At 38.8% G+C, this 27,498-nt stretch overlaps 1 protein-coding gene across 11 annotated transcripts in view; it reads right to left on the bottom strand.

The window, feature by feature from the left end:
- The window catches only part of CTDSPL2 (CTD small phosphatase like 2), a 104,330-nt gene that overhangs the window by 26,392 nt on the left and 50,440 nt on the right, over positions 1–27,498 (bottom strand). For 8 of the 11 annotated variants that reach the window (XR_004966103.1, XR_004966099.1, XM_036299811.1 and 5 more), the window contains exons 3-9: positions 14,142–14,280; positions 11,827–11,976; positions 9,289–9,504; positions 3,911–3,989; positions 3,516–3,627; positions 3,260–3,304; positions 718–804 (exon numbers count right to left, since the gene is read on the bottom strand). Coding sequence is in view for 9 of the 11 variants with exons in the window: in XM_036299811.1 (XP_036155704.1) it covers positions 718–804; positions 3,260–3,304; positions 3,516–3,627; positions 3,911–3,989; positions 9,289–9,504; positions 11,827–11,976; positions 14,142–14,280 (828 nt within the window). In the remaining 2 variants the exon portion in view is untranslated. The remainder of the gene's footprint in view (positions 1–717; positions 805–3,259; positions 3,305–3,515; positions 3,628–3,910; positions 3,990–9,288; positions 9,505–11,826; positions 11,977–14,141; positions 14,281–27,498) is intronic. The other 3 variants (XM_036299844.1, XM_036299887.1, XM_036299854.1) reach the window with 3 other exon arrangements.

The following is a 27,498-nucleotide window of genomic DNA, read 5'->3' as shown; positions in this document are numbered from 1 at the left end:
TCCCAATCCTTCAACAACTGGTATATATGAAGGTAATACTAATCAAATAACAACCGCCACCACAGAAAGGCACTTTCCTTGCAATTTTCAAAGTATATTCACATATATTAATTCAAATTTTATGTTAGGAAAATCTCAAACACAATGTAAAAACTATGACCAACACACATAAATGTAATTCGTAGTATTTTGTACTGTTACCTGTTCAACAACACAGATGAGAGAGAAATGCTTATACCCTAATTTTTTAAAGTAAAGCAATAACTAGAAGAATATCCTGGAATTTTGTGATTATAAACTAGGTCAACCAAAATGCAATCTACAGACCATATTACTACAAAAGGAAATAAAAATGACCAACAAGGAATGAGTTTTCTTTATATCATTTGGATTTTGGAGGGGAGAAAAACATACCAGGTATTAACCTGGCAAGTTCTTCTTAGGGATCTATGATGTCAGTGCTCCTGCCTCCACCTGCTGGCAAATACATTATAAAACTAGCAGAGTTCACTTGGTAAAATATTTGTGGCAACAAATTAATGTTGTTTTATGTAATTATTTAGTATGATTCTACTCTGTTAACAAATCATTAAAGTACTGATGAAATCTAATAGAAAACCACATTAAACTTCACCAAAAAAAATTTGCAAAAGATTTCTTAGTTCAGAATGTTAATCTAACAGGCCAAGAATCAAATTAAAATTTTTCTTTAATTACCTGATAAATGACATCTTGGAAAAGGACTGGAAAAGTAAGTGCTGCATCTTCTAGCTCATTTAGACTACAGTGTACTAGTGTTTCATCCTTAAAATAAAAAACACATATTGAATGAACCAAGATATTAAAAGAAATTTCCAATAATTTTATATGTCCACGATCCCCAAAAACATCTATTCAAGCACCCATTCAAATATGGAATTTTATATTCATCATACATTACTGTGTGTAACATAGCAATTTGGACAAAATTTTCTTTTTTATTAAAAAAATTTTTGTTTTAATTTATTAATTTGAGAGAGACAGGAAGGTAGGGTGGAAGAGAAACAATGATTTTTGTTGTTCCACTTATTTATGCATTTATTGCTTGCTTCTTATATGTGCCCTGACTGAGGCTTGAACCCTGCAACCTTGGTGTATTGGGATGACACTCTAACCAACTGAGCTACCCATTCCAAATCCCAGTTTCTGTGGTGTAGTCTCTGGACCAGCAAGCAGCATCACCTGGGAACCAGTTAGAAATAAAAATTCTCCAGCTCCACTTCTGATAATTCAGAAATTCAGCAAGAGGTGAAGAGAGGAGCGCAATAATCTGCTTAAAAAGCCCTTCAGCCCAGCCAGTGTTGAATGTTGGACCCATGAACAAGAGGTCACTGGTTCCATTCCCAGTCAGGGCACATGCCCAGGTTGCAGGCTCAATCCCCAGTAGGGGGCGAGCAGGAGGCAGCTGATCCATGTTTCTCTCTTATCGATGTTTTTATCTCTCTACCATTCCCCCTTCCTCTCTTTAAAAAAAAAAAAATCAATAAAAAATATTTTTTAAAAAGCCCTTTAAGGTGATTCTAATGCATGTCAGTTTGAGAACCACTGTTTTGAGTTCCAACTTTCTGTTAACTAAACCACAGACATACCGCTTTTAAAAACAATTAAAAAATGGAAGTTTAGAATCTATTACATATCTTCCAAAAATAGATATATTCTATTCATATAGCTCATCTTTAAATCTTTTATAAAGATCATTCAATCTAAGATATGTGCAAATATTAATATTTCTTAAATCCTGAATGATTAAAAAAATAAGGCTTCCATCTATAGTAAGTGACATTTAAAAAATAAATAAATATATAAAACTCATAACTATACCCCAAAATTTTCAATGCATTTAAGATGAATTAAAATGAAACACAAATGTTCATACCTTGTGATTCCACATCTTACTAGCTGAAAGGTTTGGTGTTTTTTTTTAACCTAAAGTTAAACTCTGCGGAGGCAAACAGCAAAATATACTCTATATAAACCTCATTTTCTTTTAATAGCACACTAGACTACTCATTTCAAGGTATTCTCTTAGCACCTTATAAAAGGTATTCTTTCCTACAATTGACTCATAACTAATTCTACTAACTCACCTATAGCCTAACTTTTGCTCATTCTACTTTATCCACTTCTTTAAAATAACTTAGCCAATTCTTATCTTTCTTTTTCTATTTGTCTTCACATTTAATTAAAAACTATATGGCCAAATTTGCTATGTCAACTCCTAATATAAAAATCTAGCAAAATCTTTTTCAGTTTCTTCACTACCTTGCACATCAAATCTAAATAAACCATAATCAGTTTCAAATTCTTGTTTCTATTTATTCTCTAATAAATACCTTAAGTACTTAGCACTACTGGCTATACCTCTTACATCTCTTTGGCCAGGCAAAGGCTTAGGTGCTAAACTCTCAAAACAGAACTACACATGCTAATTAATATCCTACATAATAAAAGCCTAATATGCTAAGTGTACGACCGTTCGACCAGCTGCTATGACATGCACTGACCACCAGGGGGCAAACATTCTGACCGGTAGGTTAGCTTGCTGATGGGTTCTGGCTGATCAGGACTGGGCGAGACAGGCAGGACACACCCTGGAGCCCTCCCGTGGTCCCTTCCCAGCCTCTAAAATATTTCTTCTAATTAATTTCCTTTCAATGTGCACGGATCTGTGCACTGGGCCTCTAGTTTAAAATAATATGCTTTTCCTGAAGCAAAATTCTTTATGAGAATTAAATACATCTTCAATTACAGAGTACCAGTAACAAAGGCTAAATTATATAGTGTTTTCCAATATTATATAATAGACATTCAGTTTTTAAAGCTCTTCTGGTACCCTAAAGTATAAAATTTAAAATCATACCAATAGAGCATATTAAAGGTTTTATTAGCATTAAGATACCATACTTTTGAGAGTGTATTAATAAATAGTCCTTGATATTAGATAATACATAAATACAAGAATAGGAAAAGAAGTATGGTCTTGCAAAGGTTAACTCACTGAGACCTAGATTATATCTGGTCCTTCAAGGAAACAATCCTGACCCAAAAGGTGAAATCTAGGCATGAAATGAAATTAGAATTTTATTGGGAGATTTAAGAAGGTACCTGTTATCAACCAAGCTAGGGACCCTAAGCATTAGACCGAGCTTAAAATAAAAACATTTCAGCAGAAACGGTGGGAGTGATGGGGGTGCAGGAAGAGATTAACCTAAGAACTTACATGCATAGCCCAAGGACACAGACAAAAGTGCAGTGAAGGCCTGGGCTGGGGCGGGAGCCAAGAGGGAAAAATGGACGACATCAGTAATACTCTCAATAATAAAAAAACAAAAACATTTCAGAACACCTAAGACATTTTCAGAGCAAATGTGTAAGGCTATTTAGTCACCTAATATTCTTCTTGGTGCTTTGGGCTAGTATTTTAAAAGAGAATTTAACTCCTTTATTTTTCTTACATCTGCAAATAATATACTTACCAGGTCTAAAACTAGGGAGAATTCTGGTGTGCTTCTTGTTTTCAATGGAAGAGCAGGTTTCCTATTTAGTTGTTCTTCTGTCAGTGGTGGAACATGTTTGATGAAATAATAGCTATAAATCAAATTTTAAGAAAATTTCAACATTTCTACTTTTTATAAGTGTAAGACATATTACTAAATTCAGCTCACGTTAATTAAGCAATCTGTATTTAAATTAGTAAACCAAACATGTAAAACATGTAAATGAAACTGAAAATATACAAATTAGTATTTGAATAACTCGGCAAAAGTATTACTACCTATAAGTTACATGCTCTTTGCAATATACCACCCAGCTACCCCTCCACGCATGGACTTTCATTCTGCTAAGAAGGAAGAAAAAGAAAACAACTCACGGGTCAAACACTTCCCAGTCTTCTTCATAAGTGGCTTCTGCATGGGCTGATGAATAACCACTATCTGGAGTTATTGGTGCTATTTAATAAAAGTGAAAAATAAAATGTTACTTTTACTCACTTAATGTTGCCATGAAGTATAGATTTTACTGCTTTTATGTAAGATCTTCCTGAAGCCCTGTGTATTTTAGGTTGAAGATTAGACAAAAATAATATCTAAACAGTATTTAAAAGCAAATTTATTAGCACATAGCTCTAACTCCAGATCCAAAGGAAAAAACTACCAATACAGACAAAATGGCAAGCTATATCATGGCTAGCAGAAATTAAAAATTCTGAGAGAAAATTTACTAATTACTAGAAAAATACACTCCACAAGAATTCAATTTCTAAGTGGATGGTGTTTATATACATAACTATAAAAATTTCATGGTGCTCTTACAGTAGTAATATTTCACAAAATGCCTTGTACATTCAGGTGGTCAATATATGTGTGCTCATAATAGACCCAAAGCTAGGTTTTAATCTACAATTCATGAACAGTCTTTAAGAAGTCCATGAACCCCTTGAAGACTTATGAAAAAATGTTATATGTAAATTTTTCCAGGAATCTCAAGGCTGTTTCTGAACTTAAATAGTTTTAAAATGCTGTTCAATGTAGAAAGCATTGATTTAGAAGACCCATTATATTTCTTCTAATGTACAAGCAACTGAAAATAAGCAATTCTATATTCCATGACAATAATCCACTCTGTTTGATCTAAAATTATATCAACTAATAGAGCTTTAGAAATTATGTGGGGAATTTTCTAAGACAATAATTACAACTTAAATTCAAGGAGAGGAAAAAAGATAACTTAAAACTAAACAGGTAATATCTCACAGATAAAAATTTAAGGTGGATGCTAGAGACAGAATGTTTGTACCCCTCCTCCCACCCCCCCGCCACAATTTCAATGTGATATTTGGAAGGTCATGAGGTCATGAAGATGGGATCGGTGTCCTTTAGAGAGCTCACAGAGCTTCTGCCATGTGAGGACACACTGAGAAAACAGCTGTCCATGAACCAGAAAGCAGGCCCTCACCAGACATCAATGCTGTTGACGCTGACTTGGATTTCCAAGCCTCCTGACCTGTGAGAATTAAATTTTGTTATAGCAGCTCAAAAGGAATAAGACAGTGGAACTCTGCTATAATTTTTTAAACAACTTTATGCCAATTGAACAGTTCATTAGCACAAAGGGATAATAGAAAAAATATATCTTCTAACCACGTTTCAAAATCCTATTAACCTCAGAGAAAGGAAAAAAGGAATATTTGAGTGCCTTCATCTAAGCATTTTTCATACTTCATCTTTCTTACCCTCAAAATCCTGAATTATTACCATTTTAAAGCTAAGAATACTGTCTCACAGAACTTACATAAATGATACCAAGTCACAAAGCTAAGTAAATGATAGAGCCAGCCTCCTTCCTTCTTGTTCTTTTTGGCTACATTCTTGAAATTAGGGGAAAGTAATAATTTTGTTTCTCATATTCATCTTTCTTTTTTTTTTTTTAAAAAAATATATTTTATTGATTTTTCACAGAGAGGAAGGGAGAGAGATAGAGAGAGTCAGAAACATCGATGAGAGAGAAACATCGATCAGCCGCCTCCTGCACATCCCCCACCGGGGATGTGCCCGCAACCCAGGTACATGCCCTTGACCGGAATCGAACCCGGGACCTCTCAGTCCGCAGGCTGACGCTCCATCCACCGAGCCAACCCGGTTTCGGCTTCTCATATTCATCTTTCAAGATCAGCAACAATTTTACTTAATGATCCTCCCAGAGTAATTGCAATGGGCCACCGCATTATTTTGCTCATTTATTACTATTTTAAAAATTTTATTTTTCAATTACAGTTGATACACGATATTAGTTTCAGGTGTACAACACAGAGATTAGACATTTATATACCATATGAAGTAATCATCCAGATAAGTTTAATACCCATCTGACACCATACACAGTCATTACAAATAGTCATTACAATGTTACTGACTATACTAGAGGCCCGGTGTATGAAATTTGTGCTGTCCCTCAGCCCGGCCTGCACCCTCTCAAAATCTGGGAGTGCTGGCTCCTAACCGCTCACCTGCCTGCCTGCCTGATCACCCCTAACCACTTGCCTGCCTGCCTAATCGCCCCTAACTGCTCGCCTGCCTGCCTAATGGCCCCTAACCGCCTCTGTCTCAGACCCCGCACCCGGGCCCAGGCTTCCCTCCTCCAGCCGGCCACAGGCACCTGGAACCCCGGGCGGCGCTGCCTGGGCCCCAGCTTTGTCAGGAAGGACGACTGGAATGACATCTGGTCTATCCAGTCTAATTAGCATATTACCCTTTTGTTAGTATAGATTCCCTATACTGTATCTTACATTCCTGTGACTATTTTAATAACTGGTAATTTATACTTCATAATTCCTTTCACCTTTTTCACCCATCCTCCAATGCCTCTCCTATCTGACAACCACCAATTGGTTCTCTGTATTCCAAGTTTGCATCTGTTTTGTTTATTCATCTACTTTGTTTTTTAGATTCCACATATAAATGAATCATGGTATTTTTCTTTGACATATTTCACTTAGCACAATACCCTCTAGATTCATCTATATTGTTATAGATGGCAAGATTTCATTCTTTATTATGGCTGAGTAATATTCCATTGCTCATTTATTTTTAATAGCACTCACCACACTGTATAGTTATTTTTTTAAAATATATTTTTATTGATTTCTAGAGAGATAAAGAGATAGAAACATCAATGAGAGAGGAAATCATCAATAGGCCGACTCCTGCACGGCCCCTACTGGGACTGAGCCACAACCCGGGCATGTACCCTGACTGGGAATTAAACCAGTGACCTCTTGGTTCCTGGGTCAATGCTCAACAGCTGAGCCACACCAGTCGAGTGCATAGTTATTTTTGTGTATACTTGGCTCATCAATTAACTCATGTATTTTTCGGGGTCAAGGGGTATATATATATATATATATATATATATATATATATATATATATATTAAAGGTTTATTAGTTTTTGTATTTGTACTTCCTCCTCAGAGCAATGCCTCCTCAGCTACTACAGAGAATTAACTAAACCAGAATTGCCCTCTATTTTCTTTTTCCATTGGTTTTTAGGAAGAGTAAAAGAGAGGGAAAGAGAGAGAGAAACATCAATGTAAGAGAAACATATCAATTGGTTGACTCCTGCAGGAGTCTTGACCAGGGCCTGGGCAGGGGAGGACCCTGCAACCAAGGTACTGCTCTTGACTAGAATCAAACCCAGGACACTTTGGTCCAAGGCCTATGCTCTATCCACTGAGCCAAACTAGCTAGGGCCAAGGGGCATATCTTACTCATCTTTATAAACCCATCACAAAAATAGGTGTTCAATAAATGTTAGGGGAATAAATAAATGAATAAGACAACTGGAATAAATCTTACTTTTCCCCCCTCTAGAAACCCCTAAGGTTATAGAAATCCCTTCTCCATCTTCATAGTTGTCAGATAAAATAAATATAAAGGGTTATACAGCAGAATAAAAATATAGAACAAACATCAAATAGGAAGCCAAAGCCCTGGACTTTACCATTCAATAGCCTGTAACACTGGGCAAAGTAATCAGCATGAAATGATAGGACAACAGTAGGTTCATTTAAAGTCTTATCCACCCAAGAATAAACTATGTGCATAACCCATGTTAATTTGCTTGTTAGATTCAGTATGATTTTTACATTATAACATAATTTTAACATAGACATTAATCTTTTGACAAATTTAAAATAAATTTCTCCTCTACTATGTCACTTTTCTCTTCATATTGGCATTATTGAGTTGAAGTTTCACAATTGTATGCATTTTCAAATGTTTTCTGCTATTTCAAGAATTTTTTTTTAAAGTTAGCCCTTGCCATAACCAGTTTGGTTCAGTGGATAGAGAGTCGGCCTGCAGACTGAAGGGTCCCAGGTTCGATTCCGGTCAAGGGCATGTACCTTGGTTGCGGGCACATCCCCAGTGAGGGGTGTGCAGGAGGCAGCTGATCGATGTTTCTCTCTCATCGATGTTTCTAACTCTCTATTCCTCTCCCTTCCTCTCTGTGAAAAATCAATAAAATATATTAAAAAAATAATAAAAAAATAAAAGTTAGCCCTTTTAGCCCAGCCAAGAGTGACTCAGTAGTTATAAATCATACCCGAGTTGTGGCCTTGATCCTGTGTGGGGCATGCAGTAGGCAGTCGATCAATGATTCTCTCTCACCACTGATGTTTCTATCTCTCTCCCCTTCTCCCTTCCTCTCTGAATCAATAAAAGTATATATTTTTAAAATGTTTGCTCTTTATATTCAACAGAAGAACATCATCCTACTTCCTTATACCAAATTATATTTCTTAACCAATATATTTGCACTAGGCTCTCTCAAATAGCTAGCACCACAAGGAACATTTTAAAAAATCTAAAATAATAATCTAAGATTTTCTCCCTCTGAGAAAAATAGCCATCCTCAATTTTATTTCTGCTTTTAAGCATGATGAAACAATTTCATCTTTTCATCTTATATGTCTACTTATCACAACTCCTCAGAGGTATAAATTATGATCTAATGTGTTTCTACATTTCTCTGACAACTGGCTCAGAAACACAATTATGTTAGGCCTTTATAAGGATTCAGAATTAAGCTCTAAAAGCTGGGTACAGAGAGATATCCAGGAACAGAAGCTTCTTTGGGGGGAATGTCATTCATGTATGAAACAAATCTGAAGTTATGATTTGAGACTACCTCTAGGTAGGAACTTCAGACCTAAGGGTCTAAGACTGTTACAATTATATTCATAAAATAAGCACATATTTTGCTAGTTGTGTTAAATTTCTCCAAGTAGTAAAACTGGTACAAGTAATTAAACTGTAAAATATTAATACTGAATCACAACAAAGTTTTTAAAAATTCAATTTCAAAATGACTAACTTTTGGGTACAAATTTTATTTCCAACTTTAATTTTCTTAACTTCAAGGAAGAAAAATATGCATTTAATCTAGTATTTAAGAAAAAATATAAAATACTGTATTTTTTAAAAAAATGTTTTTATTGATTTCAGAGAGAAAAGGAGAAGGAGCAGGAGAGATAGAAACTTCAATGATGAGAGAGAATCACTGATCAGTTGCCTTTTGCACATCCCCTACAGGGGATTAAGCACACAACCCAGGCATGTGTCCTGACTGGGAATCAAACCCTGAACTCCCGGTTCATAGGTCTATGCTCAACCACTGAGCCACATTGGCTGGACTAAAATACTGCATTTTTATAAACTATTCTTGAAGATGCCTAAGACATTTTCCTCACCTGTAAGGGGTGGGATATCACGATTAACTGTTTCTTCTGCATCTTCTAAACCATTATTTACTGATGGCCTCACTTGAATTGCTTGATTTGAGTAAGCTGCTCCATTAGTTGACGTAGTAGTACTGGTAGTGATCTCATCCACCTGTTCCATATCAAGTTGTTTTACTATCTCTTCAGCTTCCACAGCCTGTCCTGGGGAATCGGATCCTGATGTTCCTGAAATCATGATTCAGGGTACTCACAATCATCATTTAAAAACTCATAGGGGGTAGAAGAGTAAAACATGTTATTTAAGGGCACAAATTTACAATGATTAATAAATAAGCCCTAGAGATCAAATACACAGTAAATATAGATAATACTGTATTGTAATCATCAAACTAGCTAAGAGACTAGGATCTAATTATTCCAACCAATAAAAAGAAAGGGTAATTATGGACCATGATAGCAGTGCTAATTATTGCTATAATAGCTATTATATTACAATATGTAAATGTACCAAATCAACATGTTATATACCTTAGATTTACACAATGTTATGTCAAATATATTTCAATACAAATAAGATAATTAAAACCTATAAATATTTCAAAAACTAAACACAATAGAAACAAAGCTGAGGATACCACTGCTTGGTGAGTCTCTTGTATACATTTCAAACAATGAGGTATAAAGACTATTATATGCTAGAGTAGTATTTGTGAACAAAACTATTAAAAGTGTTCAAATAGTTTAGAAACACCTATTTGGAGTCAAATAGTTATATAATTTAGAACATCTTTATTTTTACTGAGATATAATTGACATATAACACTAAGTTTCAGATGTACATATTGATTGATATAGTACAATATGATTACCAATCTATTGTTAGCTAACACCTCTAACCCATAATATAATTATCATTCTTTTTTCTCTTAACAACTCTGAAGTATATAACACAGGATATTTTACTATAAAACTTCTTTACATTAAAGCAAGTATCATTTATTAAGTGCTTACTCTGTCTAGGCATTTTATATATATTCATTATCCTCAAACAGCTCCTGATCCTTTCAGTACTAAGCATCCTAGACATTGTGGGCAGTTGTGATTTTTAAAACAGAGTTACTTATCCAAGAATGAGAACATTGTTCCTGACCATGGGGACCCTTTTATTCAAAGACACAAGGACAAATTCGAAATGAGATTTCATCTTTTTTTTTTTTTTTTATTATTAGTTAAGGTATTACAAATGTGTCCTCATCCCCCCCATTAACCCCCAACCTCCCCCCCCCCACACACTCATGCTGAGATTTCATCTTAATATTCAAGTTAGTTTCCTAATTATACACAGCCATCACCTACATGACCATGCTGCCCAATTATGGAATGACTCCCAACTCTTTCCATTTTTTAACAGAATCCTCCAAAAGTTGTTTTTAACAACAAAATCAATCTCCAATACTCTCAACTGCCTCACAGAATATTCATTCTTCTTAACTGCTTTAAATTTAATCTTTTTCCAAAAAACCCCTCTTTTCCTGATACCCTTCCCTCAAAGCTCTTTATTATCCCATACTCAACTTACCAAGTGAATCAGAATTCATTTATCTCTATTGCTGCCACCAGATAACTGGTTTCCACAAATGTCTAAAAATGCCTGCTCCATGCCCTGACCGGTTTGGCTCTCCCCAGATGACAAATACTCTCGACACCGAGTCACCATCAAGAAACATTTCAAGGTGCTGATGACCCAGCAGCCACGCCCTGTACTGTGAAGGTACCTTAAATTTCATAATTTAATTTCTCCCGCCACCTGCGACCCCTCTGAGACTTTTCCGAAACCAAGCTTTTCAGTCTGTGAGCCCTGAGGCCTTCTTACCACCGGAATCGGTGTCATCATTACCTTAGATCATGCTTGTGTGAAGCAATCATGGTAGCACCCCCCCTTAAAAAAAAACAAGTTTGAGTCTGCTTTTCGTATTTTGACTGCCATGTTATTAAAATGATTTGAAAGAGAAAATAAAAAACAAATAAATAAATAAATTGATAAAGAAGCCTATTTTGATACTTTTGCAAAAGTATTATATAATGAAATACTTCATTTGAATTAGGGTAGTTTTATTTTGTCTAAATTGAAGATCCCTAAGGGGAGAAGTCAACCAAAAGATAATAAAAAATAAATTGTTACAAGAAAATGATCTTGTTTCAACTCACTTTAAATATTTAAAAAAATACTTTATTGATCTAGAATACTGAAAATGCTTCTAGATTCTTTCCTATACGCATTCTAAGGATTACATTAAGTCATCCAACAAAGAAATAATAAAACTTTCCCTCCAGCCCTAAGTTTATCATCTAGCTCTTCAGATAGTGAAAGCAGAGTCCATTCACTTCAATAGAATTAAACATATCCTATATTTATTTCAGTCACTTAAAACAAACATAAGATGCTGACATATATGCCACTAAAATCAAATAGAATTTTTTTAAAAACTAAAAAAACACAAACATTAAATTTTTAAACCCAAATTATAATTAATGGTTTATACTTACCATTTTTATTTGCTGGTGAAAAAAAGTTGAAGACAGGAGAAAATATGGTCCCCAACAATGTAGTCCTTGGAGGACTGCCAGAGGAAGGGTTATCTTCTAATTTTCCATTTTGTTTTACATGTTGATTTGTCATTTCGTAACTACCAGCTTCTAAGAAAAAACAATAACAAAAAAGTTGGAATCTAGAAAACATGGCTTTCAGAAATGTGTTCTAAGACATTCATTGTGAAAATACTTTTTTCCAAAAAAAATTTCATGAAGAGTACTGGACATTAATGTTAGGAAAGTTTATTATTTAAAAAAATCTTGAGGTAAATCACTTGTAAATCAAATTATCTTGATACAAATTTATAAAGCATGAAGTCTAATAATCTGACTTCTTTATAACTCTCCTATCTTATTCCTTCTATAAAGTCTAATGCTTTATAGATGCTAAAATTCAGTTTTTCAAAGTACAGTTGACCCTTGAACAAGATGGGTTTGAACTATGTTGGTCCACTTAAACTTGGATTTTCTTCAATAAATACACAGTTGGCCCTTCATATCCCTAGGTTTTGCATCCACAGATTCAACAGTACTTATTATACTATTATACGGTTGGGAATCCACAGACACAGAGGGCCAATTGTATGCATTATTCTATGCCATCTACACTAATAAAAGAGAAATATGCGAATTGACTATACTTTCACATGCCCACCAACCAATAAGGAGTATGCAAATTAACCCAACAAAATGGTGAGTTAATTTGCATATGCAGGTACCGAGCACCCCAGCAGCTCCAGGCCTCTGGGCAGCATGGTAAGGTGGAAAGGAGGCTCTGGCAGGAGCGAAGGCTGTGCCAGCAGCTAGGGGAAGGAAGGCCCGTTCTTGCATGAATCTTCGTGCATCAGGCTTCTAGTCTTATATAAGGGACCTGACCAACTGCAGATTTTGGTATCCACCAGGGTTCCATGGATACCGAGGGACAACTGAAGTTTTGGGGAATTCAAAAGTTATATGTAGATTTTAGACTGTGCAGGGGGTTAGCGCCCCTAACCCCTCCACCCCCCGTGTTGTTCAAGGGTCAACTGTAGATTTACATCTAGAATTATATAGACTGAAAGGCTTCAAATCAACACAGAGTTTCAGAGAATGAAATAAACTCTTTGTAAGTAAAGCAAATTACAATATTAAAAACACAAATGCAAACTTTTTGTCTTTGGTTATTTATACTTTGGGATGCTGCCTACTTCACAAAACCTAACCTCCAATCTATTTCTAATGAGTAACAGCAACATAGCTCTACTGAAGCAGAAAACTATATATAGTAGTGTCAAAAATTACTTATGGATAGTGAGGCACCATTTCAAAGTAGCTAGGAAGAATAACTAGTTTTCTAAAAGTTTCTTGTTAATAAAAAATTTTCCATGGGTTTTTGGAAAATATTTAAAAAATAAATTCAAACAAATGTTTTGATTAATCATCCGTAACCTTCCACAACCTTACTATCTATCTCATTGTTTTCCTTCTTCGCTATAGCTCTTTTAACTTACTACTTTATTCCTTTTCTCCCTAGTGGTCAATTCCAACAACAGAGATACATCACTGCATTGAGAGGAAAAAGCTAAGAAATTATTATGTGTTTAAAGTAGCACTGGTTAAAAGGCTCCATGCTCTTAAGTGTTAGTCTTTAGAAAAATCTGTTATCCTTCTTGTTTTTCTCCTTTTTGACTTTGAGGTGCTTGAACAGGGTTTATCAACAGCAATACCATTGATCTTTTGGCTGGATAATTCTTTGTTGTGGGAAGATGACCTGTAAGATGTTTAGCAGTGTTCCCTCAACAGGTTCTGACAAGCAAAAAAATCTCCAGATATTGACAAATGTTCTCCAGGGGAACAAAACCACCTGTAGTTGAAAACAGCTGGCCTAAGTGATCCAATCCCCTCTGAACTCTGAAATTTACTGACCAAGAAACAAATTCTTTGTACATATTAAGAACATATTTCAAATCTGTACGTTTACAAATTAAGTCACAACTATTATTGCTTTAAGAAATGAATTTATTAGAAGTACAAAATGTTGCTCCATTTACATTTTCATGCTAAGCAGTATAAAGCTAGTTGCTCTGCCTTTGTCATTTTAATTCAGCAAAGTAGATTTATAGTAAGAAGGTAAATTTTCATTTTATTTCATGCTACTAGTATATAGTCAAAGAAGATTACAAAAACTAGGCAGAAATTGCTTAAAGTAGATTTTTTAAAACAGAAAAGGAACATGTTGGGTCAGATCTCTCCCTGTACCTAATAAAGCAATTATCTAAATATTAACAAACCTCCATTTACTTGACTTTTCCGTCTTACTCGAGATATCTGTTTGTTAAGTTTTCCTCCTGCTCTTGGTGTTGATGTGATCAGATTATTATCTATATCACGTTCAATTCTACTCCGTTTCGAAGGATTTTCTCTCTCTTCCTTAAGATATAAAAGGAAAAACATTCATTGAGTAGTCACTCTGTCTTATAGGTTACACTTTTAAAATGATAAAATATGATATGCACCCTAATCATGTTCACTGCAGCATTATTTAAAATAGCCAACAAATGGACACAATCTAAGTGGTTCATTGATGAATAAAGAGATTGTGGTATATATATGCAATGCAATATTATTCAGCCATAAAAAATAATAAAATCTTGCCATTTGCAAAAACATGGGTGGACTTTGAGGGCATTATACTAAGTAAAATAAGTCAGACAGAGGAAGACAAATCTGTATGCCCTCACTTACATGTGGAATGTAAAATTTAAAAACAAACAAAACCTAGTTCATAGATACAGAGAACAGATTGGTGGTTACCAGAGGTGAGGATGGAGTGGAGGGGGGAATGAGTGAAGGCAGTCAAGAGGTACAAAATTCCAATAATAAAATAAATAAGCCATGGGGATGTAATGTACAGCATGGTGGATATAGTTAATAATACTGTATTGCATATTTGAAAGTTGCTAAAAGAGTAAATCTTTAAATTTCTTATAAGAAATAAAACCCCTAGAACTATGTATAGTTATGGATAGTAACTAAAGTTACTGTGATGATCATTTCACAATACATACATACATCAAATCATTACGTTGTATAGATCTGAAACTAACATAATGTTATGTCAATTATACCACCAAAAGAGGAAAATATATGGTATGATAGACTTTCCCCTGTTTTTTAAATCCAGGAGAAACAAAACAGAACATCTAATGTTTAGTAGAAAACACAAGAAAAATTTGAGTGTCATAAGAGTATTTACTAATGTAATTATAATACGCAAATATAATTATAGTATTCTCATAATTCAGATCCTTTCCCCAGGGTCCACTCAATTTCCATGCTATTGAAATACTGAATTGTACAATGTGCTCTGAATTTTTTAAAATTTTCCCATATTCCTAGAACTGCCTAAAGAACAAAGGTCATTTCATGGAATTTGCTGACATATCACCAAAAATGACAAAAAAAAAAAAAAAAAGAAAAAAAAAAAAAAAAAGAAAAAAAAAGCCTGCCACTGCCACACCCCCCAAGGACAACCTCAATTCTTTAAATGCCCAAATTAACACTAAGGAGTCTACTCCATAACAAAGTCTCTATTCATTTCCTTATATGGGGCAAATCCACATATGACCAGTCTATACTATTCTTATAGTATTATTGACTAAAGTATATTCCAAGCAATAGCCTGATTTATTTTTCTCATTTGTAGGTTTTTTTTCTAATGTCATCTGCCACATGAGTGTTTTCTTATATTACTGTAATACTGGCCTGTAATTCCTTGCTGTTTTAATGAGACTACCTGAAATCTTTAGATAAGGACTAGACTTTTAAATCTATAGTACATATAATTTATACATATAATCAACATTCTTATTTAATAGTAATAACTTCTCTATTTTTTTGTTATTTGATGCTTTTACACCACAGCAGATAATATAATATACTACTATGTATTTTCTGAAAATTGAATATTGTTCTATTATTTCTGAAAAAAACCTTGGTACTCTAAGTGGCCAAAATCACAACTCCATATTTGGATCAAAATAGAAAAAAAAGATAATACTGCAATTACCATCCTAAAGAATGTTAGCACTGGTTGGTTTGGATCAGTGGTTAGAGCATCGGCCTTTGGACTGAAGGGTGGGTCCGGGGTTCAATTCCCAGTCAAAGGCACATACCTTGGTTACAGGTTCAATACCCGGCCCTGTTTAGGCGAGAGCGGGAGGCAACCAATTGACGTGTCTCTCTCACGTTGATATTCCTCCCTATCCCCCCTCCGCTTCGCTCTCTCGAAAAACCAATGGGAAAAATATCCTCACTCCTCGGGTTAGGATTAAACAAACAAAATTTCAGTGTATTAACAAAAATAAATAAATAATTTTACTTTTACTGAATAATTTCTCTAATGTTATGTAATTCCATCAAAATAGTCATTACAGTAGCTACCAGGTGTCACCCTCCACACTCCCTTGGCCCATGGTTTTGCTTTCTATAGTTTCACTTACCTGCAATCCAAAAATATTAAATGAAAAATTCCAGAAATAAACAATTCTTAAGTTTTAAAATGCACTCTGAGTAGTGTGATAAAATCTCATGCTACCCGGCTCTATCCTACCCAGGACATGAATTGTCCCTTTGTCTAGCATATCCGCACATGCTATCCACCCATCTGTTAATAACTTAGTAGCTGTCTCAGTTATCACACTGACTGTGTCGGTGCTTCTGTTCAAGGAACCTTTATAGTAGCCTAACACTACACGTCACAATGCCATTGTCATTCACCTCACTTCATCTTATCACATAGGCACTGTATCATCTCACATCACAAGGGTAAGCACAGTACAATAAAACAGTTGGAAGACCACATTAATATAACTTTTATTATAGTATACTAGAGGCCCTTCCTTCATTCTGTGCCCGCCCACTGGTAGTCAGCAAATGTCATAGCGAGTGATTGAACTCCTGAGGGGACACTTTGCATATTAGCCTTTTATATATATTGTTATAGTTATTCTATTTTGTTATTATTTTTTAATCCCGTACTGTGCCTAATTTGAAAATTAAACTTTATCATGGGTATGCATATATAGGAAAAAAATCATAGTACAGTGGGGCCTTGACTTACGAGTGTCCCAACTAACAAGTTTTTCAAACGAGCCGTCTCTTGGCCGATCGATATTTTGCTTTGAGTTGTGAGCTAAAATTCGGGTTACGAGCCAGCTTCAGAAACTCCACCGCTAGTTGGCGCAGTGAACGTCACAGTGAACGCCACAACATCAGCCCAGCATCACGTGTCTCACTCGTTCACTTTAATGATTTGACATACGAGTAATTTGAGTTACGAGCTCCGTCATGGAACGAATTAAACTTGTAAGTCAAGGCCCCACTGTATACATATGGTTTGGTTCTATTTAGCAGTTTCAGGCATCCACTGAGGATCTTGGAAAGTATCCCCTGTGACTAAGGGGGGAATACTGTATAGCACAAAATAATGCCTCCTTGATTCACAACAAAATTCCTCATATTCTTTCTGTTTATCATTCCTCTGCATTGTAAAATGAGCAGGATGCCTCACACTATATCACAAACATGGGATCTCCATTACCAGAAATATAGGGGTCTCTTTATAAAGTCCTTTAAGAACACAAATACATAATGCCACAAAGCCACAACTACACTAAGCTCCAGCATCCTCTTAAGGAAGTCTCTTAATATATCTGATATTAACATAAATTCATGTATTTCTGAAAACCTTGCATTCTGTAACACTAAAAATATCAAAGCTTATTTGGGGGGAATGGGTCCAGGAAGGCAGAGAGGGGTATATTGGGGCAAATCAGTCAATGTCCCTGGAACTCCGTAACCAAAGCATTAACAAAAACAATGACTGAGACCTCCAGAGATAATTTGGACACCCCAGGCAGTTAAGAGAAGCTGAAATGCTACCTGAAGGATTAATAAAAGGTATTAAAAAAGAGAAAAGTAGAAACAAAGGCTATGGGAGCTAATAAGTGAAGCTTTAAGCCAGTAGGGCTGCTAAAATGGACACAAAAGGAAACGTAAACTGCCACATAAAAATCGCTGCTAGATCAGGCTGTGCCTCTCCAGGAGGGCACCCAAAATCTGTATCTCACAGTGGGGAGAGCCTTTTGTCTCTTTAACAGTTTAACTTGACTTTTTTAATTTTCCTGATGAAGGATAAAATTCCACTCCCATTATTCAGGATCACCCTGTCCAGTTTAGGAAAAACCACATATATAACAGCATGCCACCCATGTTATAATAACACTATTCTCCTATTTACTAACACAGTATACACTGAGTGGCCAGATTATTATGACTACCTGACATTTGTGGGCAAATTAGCTATAATTTCACGCTGAAGTTACTAGAGGGCCAGACCATTATAAATAGGGAAGCAGGTTGTTTACCACGACAGAAGTGATTTTTTTCTGAAGATATGGGTAAACAACGCAATTTAACAGCCTTTGAACGTGGGATATATATACACTGAATGGCCAGATTATTATGACCACCTCATCAGTACTCCGTTGGGCCACCTTTTGCCTTCAATACTGTGGCGATTCTTCTTGGCATTGACTCCACAAGATGTTGAAAGGTGATGTGAGAAATTTGACACCATGCCTGATAAATAGCACTGTCCAGTTCTGTGAGATTTGATGGTTATGGAACCAGCTGCCTGATGGCTCTTTAAACTTCATCCTACAAATGCTCAATTGGATTGAGATCTGGTGATTGTGGGGGCCACCTAAGCAAGGTAAAGTCTCCCTCATGATCTTGAAACCGCTCCTGCACAATACGAGCACCGTGGCATGGCGCATTGTCTTGTTGGAAGAAGCTATCTCCATTGGGATACGCCATCAACATGACAGGATGAACTTGATCAGCAACGATACTTAGGTATGTTGTGCTATTCAGACGTGTTCCACGTCTGAATAAAGGGCCCAAATCATGCCAGGAAAACATGCCCCAAACCATAACACTGCCCCCACCAGTTTGAAGGGTTGTACTCATGCATGTGGGGTGCATGCCTTCATGCTGTTTCCGACAAATTCTCACTCTGCCATCTGCATGATGCAACTGGAAACGTGATTCATCGGACCACATGACTTTTTTCCAATGCTCGAATATCCAATCCTTGTGTTCCTGTGCAAATTGGAGACGTTTTATCTTGGTAACTGCAGACAGCAGAGGTGTCTGAACAGGCCTTCGGCTTCCATATCCCATACGATGCAGTGTACGGCTAATTTGCCTACAAATGTCAGGTGGTCATAATAATGTGGCCTGTGTGTGTGTGTATTCCATGTTCAAAGGCTGTTAAATCGCATTGGTTACCCATATCTTCAGAAAAAAAATCACTTCTGTCGTGGTAAACTACCTGCTTCACAATTTATAATGGTCTGGCCCTCTAACAACTTCAGCGCAAAATTATAGCTAATTTGCCTACAAACGTCAGGTGTTCATAATAATCTGGCCACTCAGTGTACATTAATTGATATTGTGGAGGTACCACATAGTACCGCAGAACAGACTATTAGTATACTATGGTCAATTGAGAATACATTCAAATACTTTAATGTACATTTCTCAAGAGGAAAAAGAATCAGAAGCTATTAAGATCAAGGTTAAGTTTCTGCAACCATTGATAATAAAATCCTATTCTTCAGAATAATATATTCAAATGTCTGATGATGGTGCTATTCTGAAAGACAATCCATTGTCAAATCTGAAAGACAATTAGTCACCCAATCCTAGTCTTTCTTAAATATTCAACTGTATACTTTGGGGATATTTTTGGACATAGTATGATTTTTTAGAAGAGGAAATGTGAAAAATAAGAATTCCACATTACTGTATAAGTTGTTTTAATAAATGTAATAAACCCTACCATGTCTTCTCTGGAATTTGTATTTTTCAAAGTTGTCTCTAAGTTAAGCTTTGAAGGGGAAAATCTTGTAAGGGTGGTGTTCTTAAAACGCTGAATCCCAAAAGAAATACAGAGAACTAGAGAGGTAACCAAAACCCAAAGGCAAATTTAAAACAAAACCAGGAGACAAGGTATTTCCCCAAACTCCATGTAGATGAGGACAAACCAACAGCCACAAACCCAAGTGTTCATATACACCAGTGAAGAAAGCTAAAACATGCAACAAGGTGTATGACGCATCTGACAACAGGAGAAGCCCAAAATAGCTAAGAGGCAGGTATTCAATGGAAAGCATGGCAGGCTGACTTGATGACAACAGATAAAAATAGGAGAGGAAACTGCTGCCCAATCCAATAGCAAAGGGGTCCAAGGTAAGACTGAAACAGGAGCAGTTTAGATTTTGTGAACTCTTGTATTTGACCAACTATGGCTCCCTCTAGCATAGGGCTCCACAAGGATGGGAAACTGCTGGGAATGTAATAAAAATTGAGTGAGAAAGGCACAAGAGATAAGATGGAAAGAGAAGTTCCAGATACACATGGGGTAGGGATACAGTGACAGGAACACTCAAAAAGCAATCACTATTTTTTTTAAATAAATTGTTTAATGATTTAAGGGAAAGGAAGAGAGAGACAGCAACATCAATGATTAGAGAGAATCAGTGATCGGCTGCCTTATGCATGCCCCCTACAGGAAATTGAGCCCACAACTTGGGCATATGCCCTGACGGGGAATGGAAGCATGACCTCCTGGTTCATAGGTCAATGTTCAACCACTGAACCACACTGGCCAGGCACAATCACTGTATTTTTTTCACACTACACAATAACAATTTAGAGGATTTTGAACCGCAAATACTAAACAAAATTATCATAATAAAACATACAAGAAATAACATCTCTACAGATAAAGAAAATGTGTCAGAAAAACATGCATAGATCAAAATCATAACCTATTTCAAAATAAAACAAGATATTAAGAAAATGATAGAAGATATACATGAGTTTGAAAAACTTAGAAATAAAGTGACAGAACTAAAAAAAATGAAAAAAAAGATTTCAAAAATAAAGACTGACCTAGAATGGACATAAAAGTGAGTAAACAGAATAGATTATGCCTTACGAGAAACAAAAAAAAATTTAAGACATCAAAATACGACAAATATTGCAAGACAGACAAAGAAGATACAACAGACAAAAATAGTAGTCCTTGAAGAAGGAAAGCATGGCAAAAGAACACATACAATTTTCTTCAAATAAAAGATTTGAAACTACGTATTGAAAAAGTATTCTTTTTAACCAAAACTACTAACTAGAAAAACAAATACCAATATATTTACTAAACTTAATAGAATTTAACGAAAAAAATCCATTGGAGAACAAGGCAAAATCAACTTATAAAGGGAAAATTAGATTATCAAACTTTGACAGGAATATGCTTCATGCCAGAAAAAAACTGAATAACATCTATACTAATATAAGACAAAGATGCAAATTGACTGTAACTTCACTATGCCTTAAGCCATGCCCACCAGCCAATCAGAGTGACTATATGCAAATTAACCCAACCAAGATGGCGGCCAGCAGCCACGGAGCTGAAGTAAGCAGGAGGCTTGGTTGCTCCAGTGATGGAGGAAGCCAAGCTTCCTAGCCGGCTCTGAGCTCCACTCAAAGCAACAAAGTTTCAATTATAGAAGGCAAACAAACCCCAGATACCTGCTTTCAGCCAGCGGTGGTCACAGAGCTGTAGCTAGCAGGAGTCGGCTCTGAGTTCCAATGAAGGCAACAAAGTTTCAATTATAGAAGGTAAATAAATCCCAGAATTAAAACAAAAGAAAAAAAGAAGAGGCTGGGAGCTTTTGTTGCTGGGGGGCTTTGCCAGCCTGAAAACGGCCCTCAGCCACTCACCCAGACTGGCCAGGCACCCCAGTGGGGACTCCCCCACCCTAAAGGAGGTGTGGCCAGCCGGAAAAAAGCCATCAGCCCCTCACCCAGGCTAGCCAAACCTCCATGGGGTGAGGGTCCCCACTGGGAGGGAGGGCTTGACCAGCCTGCAAACAGCCATCAGCCCCTCACCCAGGCTGGCCCGGCACCCCAGTGGGGACCCCCACCCTGAAGGGGGTGTGACCAGCCTGCAAACACCCATCAGCCCCTCACCCAGGCTGGCCAGGCACCCAAACGGAACCCCCACCCTGATCTGGGACAGCCTTCAGGGCAAACCAGCCGGCCCCCACCCGAGCACTAGGCCTCTCTCGTATATAATAAAAGGGTAATATGCAAACTGACCCTAACAGCAGAAAGACTGGGAATGACTGGCCACTATGACACACACTGACCACCAGGGGGCAGACGCTCAATGCAGGAGCTGCCCCCTGGTGGTCAGTGCGCTCCCACAGGGGGAGCTCTGCTCAGCCACAAGCCAGGCTGATGGCTGCCAGTACAGCAGTGGTGGTAGGAGCCTCTCCCGCTTCCTCAGCAGCGCTAAGGATGTCCGAATGCAGCTTAGGCCTGATCCCCCCCCGCTGGCAAGTGGACATCTCCTGAGGGCTCCTGGGCTGCCAGAGTGATGTCTGACTGCCAGCTTAGGCCCAATTCCCCAGGAAGCGAGCCTAAACCAGCAGGTGGTCATCCCCCAAGGGGTCCCACACTGCAAGTGGGCACAGGCGAGGCTGAGGGACCCCCCACCCTGAGCGCACAAATTTTTGTGCACCGGGCCTCTAGTTTAATATAATCAAGTAGAGAAAATGCGAGCCAAAGATTTTTTTTAACGTTTTTTTTTAAATTGACTTCAAAGAGAGGAAGGGAGAGGAAGAAAGAAACATCAATGATGAAAATCATTAATTGGCTGCCTCCTGGACACCTCCTACTGGGGACTTAACCTGCATGGGCACTGACCAGGAATCCATCCATGACCTCCTGGTTCATGGGTCTATGCTCAACCATTGAGCTACACCGGCTGGGCGCAAGTCAAAGATTTTATATGCAGCATAATTGATTTTCAAGCATAAAGGGCACCCTTAGCAACATGCAAGAAATCAGAATATTGTTCTATAAATGCTTTCTGTGTCATCTACTAGAAGTGAGCTTTAAAAAAACATGACTACAGAAAATGACATGAGGACTGAAGATAAGCATTTAACATACTGGACATATGTATAAGGGCGAGGCAAAAGTAGGTTTACAGTTGTGAGTATGCAAAACAGTTTATTTTTGTATTATTTTGCATATATACAATTATAAACCTACTTTTGTTCCATCCTGTATAACCTATATAACAAAGACAAATAAGAACTAAAAGACAGTATGTAATGACTACCGGCTTAGAATGTTTAGCTATAAAACTCTAATAATTATGTATGGTGGCAGTGTATACTAGACTTAACCATGGGATCACTTCATAAATTACACACACACACACACACACACACACACACACACACAAATATCCTATCTAATAAAAGAGAAACATGGTAATTAGCATACGACTGCTACCTTCCCATTGGCTAATCAGGGCGAAATGCAAATTAACTGCCAGCCAAGATGGCAGCCGGCAGCCAGGCAGCTTGAAACTAACATGAGGCTTGCTTGCTTCAGTGACGGAGGAAACCAACGTTCCCCGCCTGCCTTGCCGGCCTCTAAGCCTGCAGTTTGAAACATTGTAACAAATATAGAAGCTAAACAAAACCCCAGAAACCTGCTTTCAGCGAGCCGGGATCTCAGAGCTGGAGTTATACATTGTTTCGATTATAGAACCTAAACAAACCAGATACCTGCTTTCAGCAGCGGAGGCCTAAGAGCTGGAGTCAGAGCTAGAGCTGGCCCAGAATAAGAAAAAAAAGGAGCAGTTGGGCGCTTCCGTCACCCGCCAGCCTGAAAACAGCCCTCAGCCCCTCACCCAGACTGGCCAGGCACCCCAGTGGGGATCCCTACCCTGAAGGGTGTGTGACCAGCTGCAAAAAGCCATCATCCCCTCATCCAGGCTGGCCAGGCACCCCAGGGGGGACCCCCCCCCGATCCAGGACACCCTTCAGGGCAAACCAGCCGGCACCCACACATGCACCAGGCCTCTATCCTATGTAGTAAAAGGGTAATATGCCTCCCAGCACCGGGATGAGCGTGACAGGGGGCAGCGCCCAAACCCCCTGATCACCCTGTGGCTCGGTGTGTGACAAGAGGGCGGGGCCACAACCTCCCTATCCGCCCTGCTCTGTTTGTGACAGGGGAAGGCGCCCCAACCCCCTGATCAGCCTGCTCTGTGTGTGACAGGGTGCGGCGCCCCAACCCCCCCGTCCCCGGGCCCTGCTCTGTGTGTGACGGGGTAGAGCCATAACCTCCCCATCGGCCCTGCCCTGAGTGTGACAATGGCGGCACCCCAACCCCCGATCCGCCCTACTCTGTGTGTGACAGGGGGCGGTGCCCCAACTCCCCTATCGGCCCTACTCTGTGAGTGACAGGGGAGCTCCCCACCCCCTGATCAACCCTGCTCTGTGCGTGACAGGGTACAGAGCCCCAACCCCCCTGATGGGCCCTGCTCTGTGCGTGACAGGGAGAAATGCCCCAACCCCATGATTGGCCCTGCTCTGTGCGTGACGGGGGTGGCGCCGCAACCTCCCCATCGACCCTGCCTTGAGTGTGACAGGGGACGGTGCCCCAACCCCCCAATCGGCCCTACCCTGAGCGTGACTGAGGGTGGCATCGCAACCTCCCAATCCGCCCTGCTCTGTGCATGACAGGGGACAACCCCCCAACTCCCCAATCAGCCCTGCTCTGAGCCCGACCAGGGGCTGCACCTAGGGATTGGGCCTGCCCTCTGACACCCGGGAGCAGGCCTAAGCCAGCAGGTCATTATCTCCCGAGGGGTCCCAGACTGCGAGAGGGCACAGGCCGGGTTGAGGGGGGTCCTTCAGTGCACAAATCTTGCCCCCCGAGTGCACAAATTTTTGTGCACCGGGCCTCTAGTAGTATGTATATATATATACACACACACACACACACACACACACATACATATACCTAAGAGCTACCCTGTCACGCACAGAGCAGGGCCAATCGGGGGGTTGGGGCGTTGCCCCGTCACCCACAGAGCAGGGCCGATCAGGGGGTTGGGGTGCCGCCACTCTCACACTCAGGGCAGGGCCGATGGGGAGGTTATGGCTCCACCCCGTCACACACAGAGCAGGGCTCGTGGGGGTGGGGGGTGGGGGGGCGCTGCACCCTGTCACACACAGAGCAGGGCCGATCAGGGGGTTGGGGCGCTGCTCCCTGTCACACACAGAGCCACAGGGCGATCAGGGGGTTGGGGAGCTCCCCCCATCAGGCACAGAGCAGGGCTGATCAGGGGGTTGGGGCGCCTTCCCCTGTCACGAACAGAGCAGGGTGGATAGGGAGGTTGTGGCCCCGCCCCCTGTCACACACAGAGCTGCAGGGTGATCAGGGGGTTTGGGCGCTGCCCCTGTCATGCTGATCCCGGTGCCCGGAGGCCTCGCGGCTCCGCTGATCCCGGTGCTGGGAGGCATATTACCCTTTTACTATATAGGGTAGAGGCCTGGTGCACGGGTGGGTGCCAGCTGGTTTGCCCTGAAGGGTGTCCTGGATCAGGGTGGGGGTCCCCACTGGGGTGCCTGGCCAGCCTGGATGAGGGGATGATGGCTGTTTGCAGCTGGTCACACATCCTTCAGGGTGGGGGTCCCCACTGGGGTGCCTGGCTAGTCTGGGTGAGGGGCTGAGGGCTGTTTTCAGGCTGGGGGTGACTGAAGCTCCCAACCACTCCTTTTTTTCTTTTTTTTAAATTTTTATTCTGGGCCAGGTTTAGCTTTGAGGCTTGGCTCCAGCTCTTAGGCCTCCGCTGCTGAAAGTAGGTTTCTGGCCTTTGCTTACAATGTTGCGATCCTGCCGGCAGACTAAAGCAGGTTTCTGGGGTTTTGTTTAGCTTCTATATTTGTTACATAGTAGCTTAGAGTTGCAGCTCAGAGTCCTGCAGCGGCAGGCTGGGAACGTTGGAGTCCCCCGTCACTGAAGCAAGCAAGCCTCATGTTAGTTTCAAGCTGCCTGGCTGCCGGCCGCCATCTTGGCTGGCAGTTAATTTGCATATTGCCCTGATTAGCCAATGGGAAGGGTAGCGGTCGTATGCCAATTACCATGTTTCTCTTTTACTAGATAGGATTATGCTATTTACATGAAACTAATATGAATAATGTTACCTATATTTGAAAAAATAAATATAAAAGAAAATAAACTTTTAAAAACTTGGTTAAGAGATATATAAAAATTTTTTTAAATATATTTTATTCATTTTTTACAGAGAGGAAGGGAGAGGGATAGAGAGTTAGAAACATCAACGAGAGAGAAACATCGATCAGCTGCCTTCTACACACCTCCTACTAGGGATGTGCCCGCAACCAAGGTACATGCCCTTGACTGGAATCGAACCTGGGACCCTTCAGTCCGCAGGCCAACACTCTATCTACTGAGCCAATCCAGTTAGGGCTATAAAATGTTTTTTTAATTGCTCAATTTAAAGACACTCTGAGTCAGAAAATTTGACAGAATTCAAAATATAAAATGAAGTTCTTTAGGCATAAAATAAATAATACCAAATGGAATCCTAAATCTGCAGTAAGGAATGAACATCCCATATAATAAAAGGCTAATATGCAAAACGACAGAAAGGAGGAATGACCAGTCCCTATGACACATACTGACCACCAGGGGGGCAGACACTCTATGCACTCGTACAGGGGGAGCGCTGCTCAGCCAGAAGCCCTGAGCCGGGCTTATGGCTGGTGGGCTTAAGCCGTCAGTCAGACATCTCCTGAGGGCTCCTGGACTGCAAGAAGGCACAGGCTGGGATGAGGACCGCCCCCCTACCCGAGTGCACGAATTTCGTGTACCAGGCCTCTAGTTAAATATAAAAGATTTTTGTGTTCATTACTTCTACTGTGCTCTTACTACCTATCTTCAATAATCTATATACCTTCTATAATCTCTAGACTCATTATGATCCAATAAATTATTATCTTAAAGTCTGTTTTCCTATATATGTAGAAACACAATAAAAGTACTTTGTAATATTAAATTTACTTTTAACATTTTTAAATTTAAATAGTTACTTTAGGATTTAGTACTATTTTAAAATAAAATTTAAAAATTTATACATAAAAATAGGTCCTTGAATTAAAAAAGGGAGATTAGCCCTGGTCGGTGTAGCTCAGTTGGTTAGAGCATTATCCGAAACACCAAGAGGTTGAGAGTTCGATTCCTGATTGGGGCACATATGCGAAGCAACCAATCAATGTTTCTCTATCACACTGATGTTTCTCTTTCTCTCTCCCCCTCTTCTCTCTCTCTAAAATCAACCTCAAAAAAATTTTTTAAGGGAATCAGATGATTTGTGATTTTAATCCACTGCGTACGGATGAAATGAAAAACTGACATATTAGAATTCTCTTACACACAAAAGAAGAAAATATATTCCAAATTAACTGGATGAAACTGTAAATTACAAATGAAAATATGATAAACCTATTTCCCTTTGGCTGCATAAATATTAAGTTGTTTTGTTGTGTCTTGTGTAATAGAACATGTTCAAACTGAATTATTGTGCCAATCCAACTGCACTGTTATTTGAGATCATTCAGCATTTTTAAAAAAGGAATTTAATATTTTAAAAACACACATGATTTCTTTAAAAGCCAAAAATTGTTA

Source organism: Myotis myotis, unplaced genomic scaffold, assembly GCF_014108235.1.
Source record: "Myotis myotis isolate mMyoMyo1 unplaced genomic scaffold, mMyoMyo1.p scaffold_m19_p_1, whole genome shotgun sequence".
NCBI classification, from domain to species: Eukaryota; Metazoa; Chordata; class Mammalia; order Chiroptera; family Vespertilionidae; genus Myotis; species Myotis myotis.
This window is presented reverse-complemented; position numbering and strand designations above follow the sequence as displayed.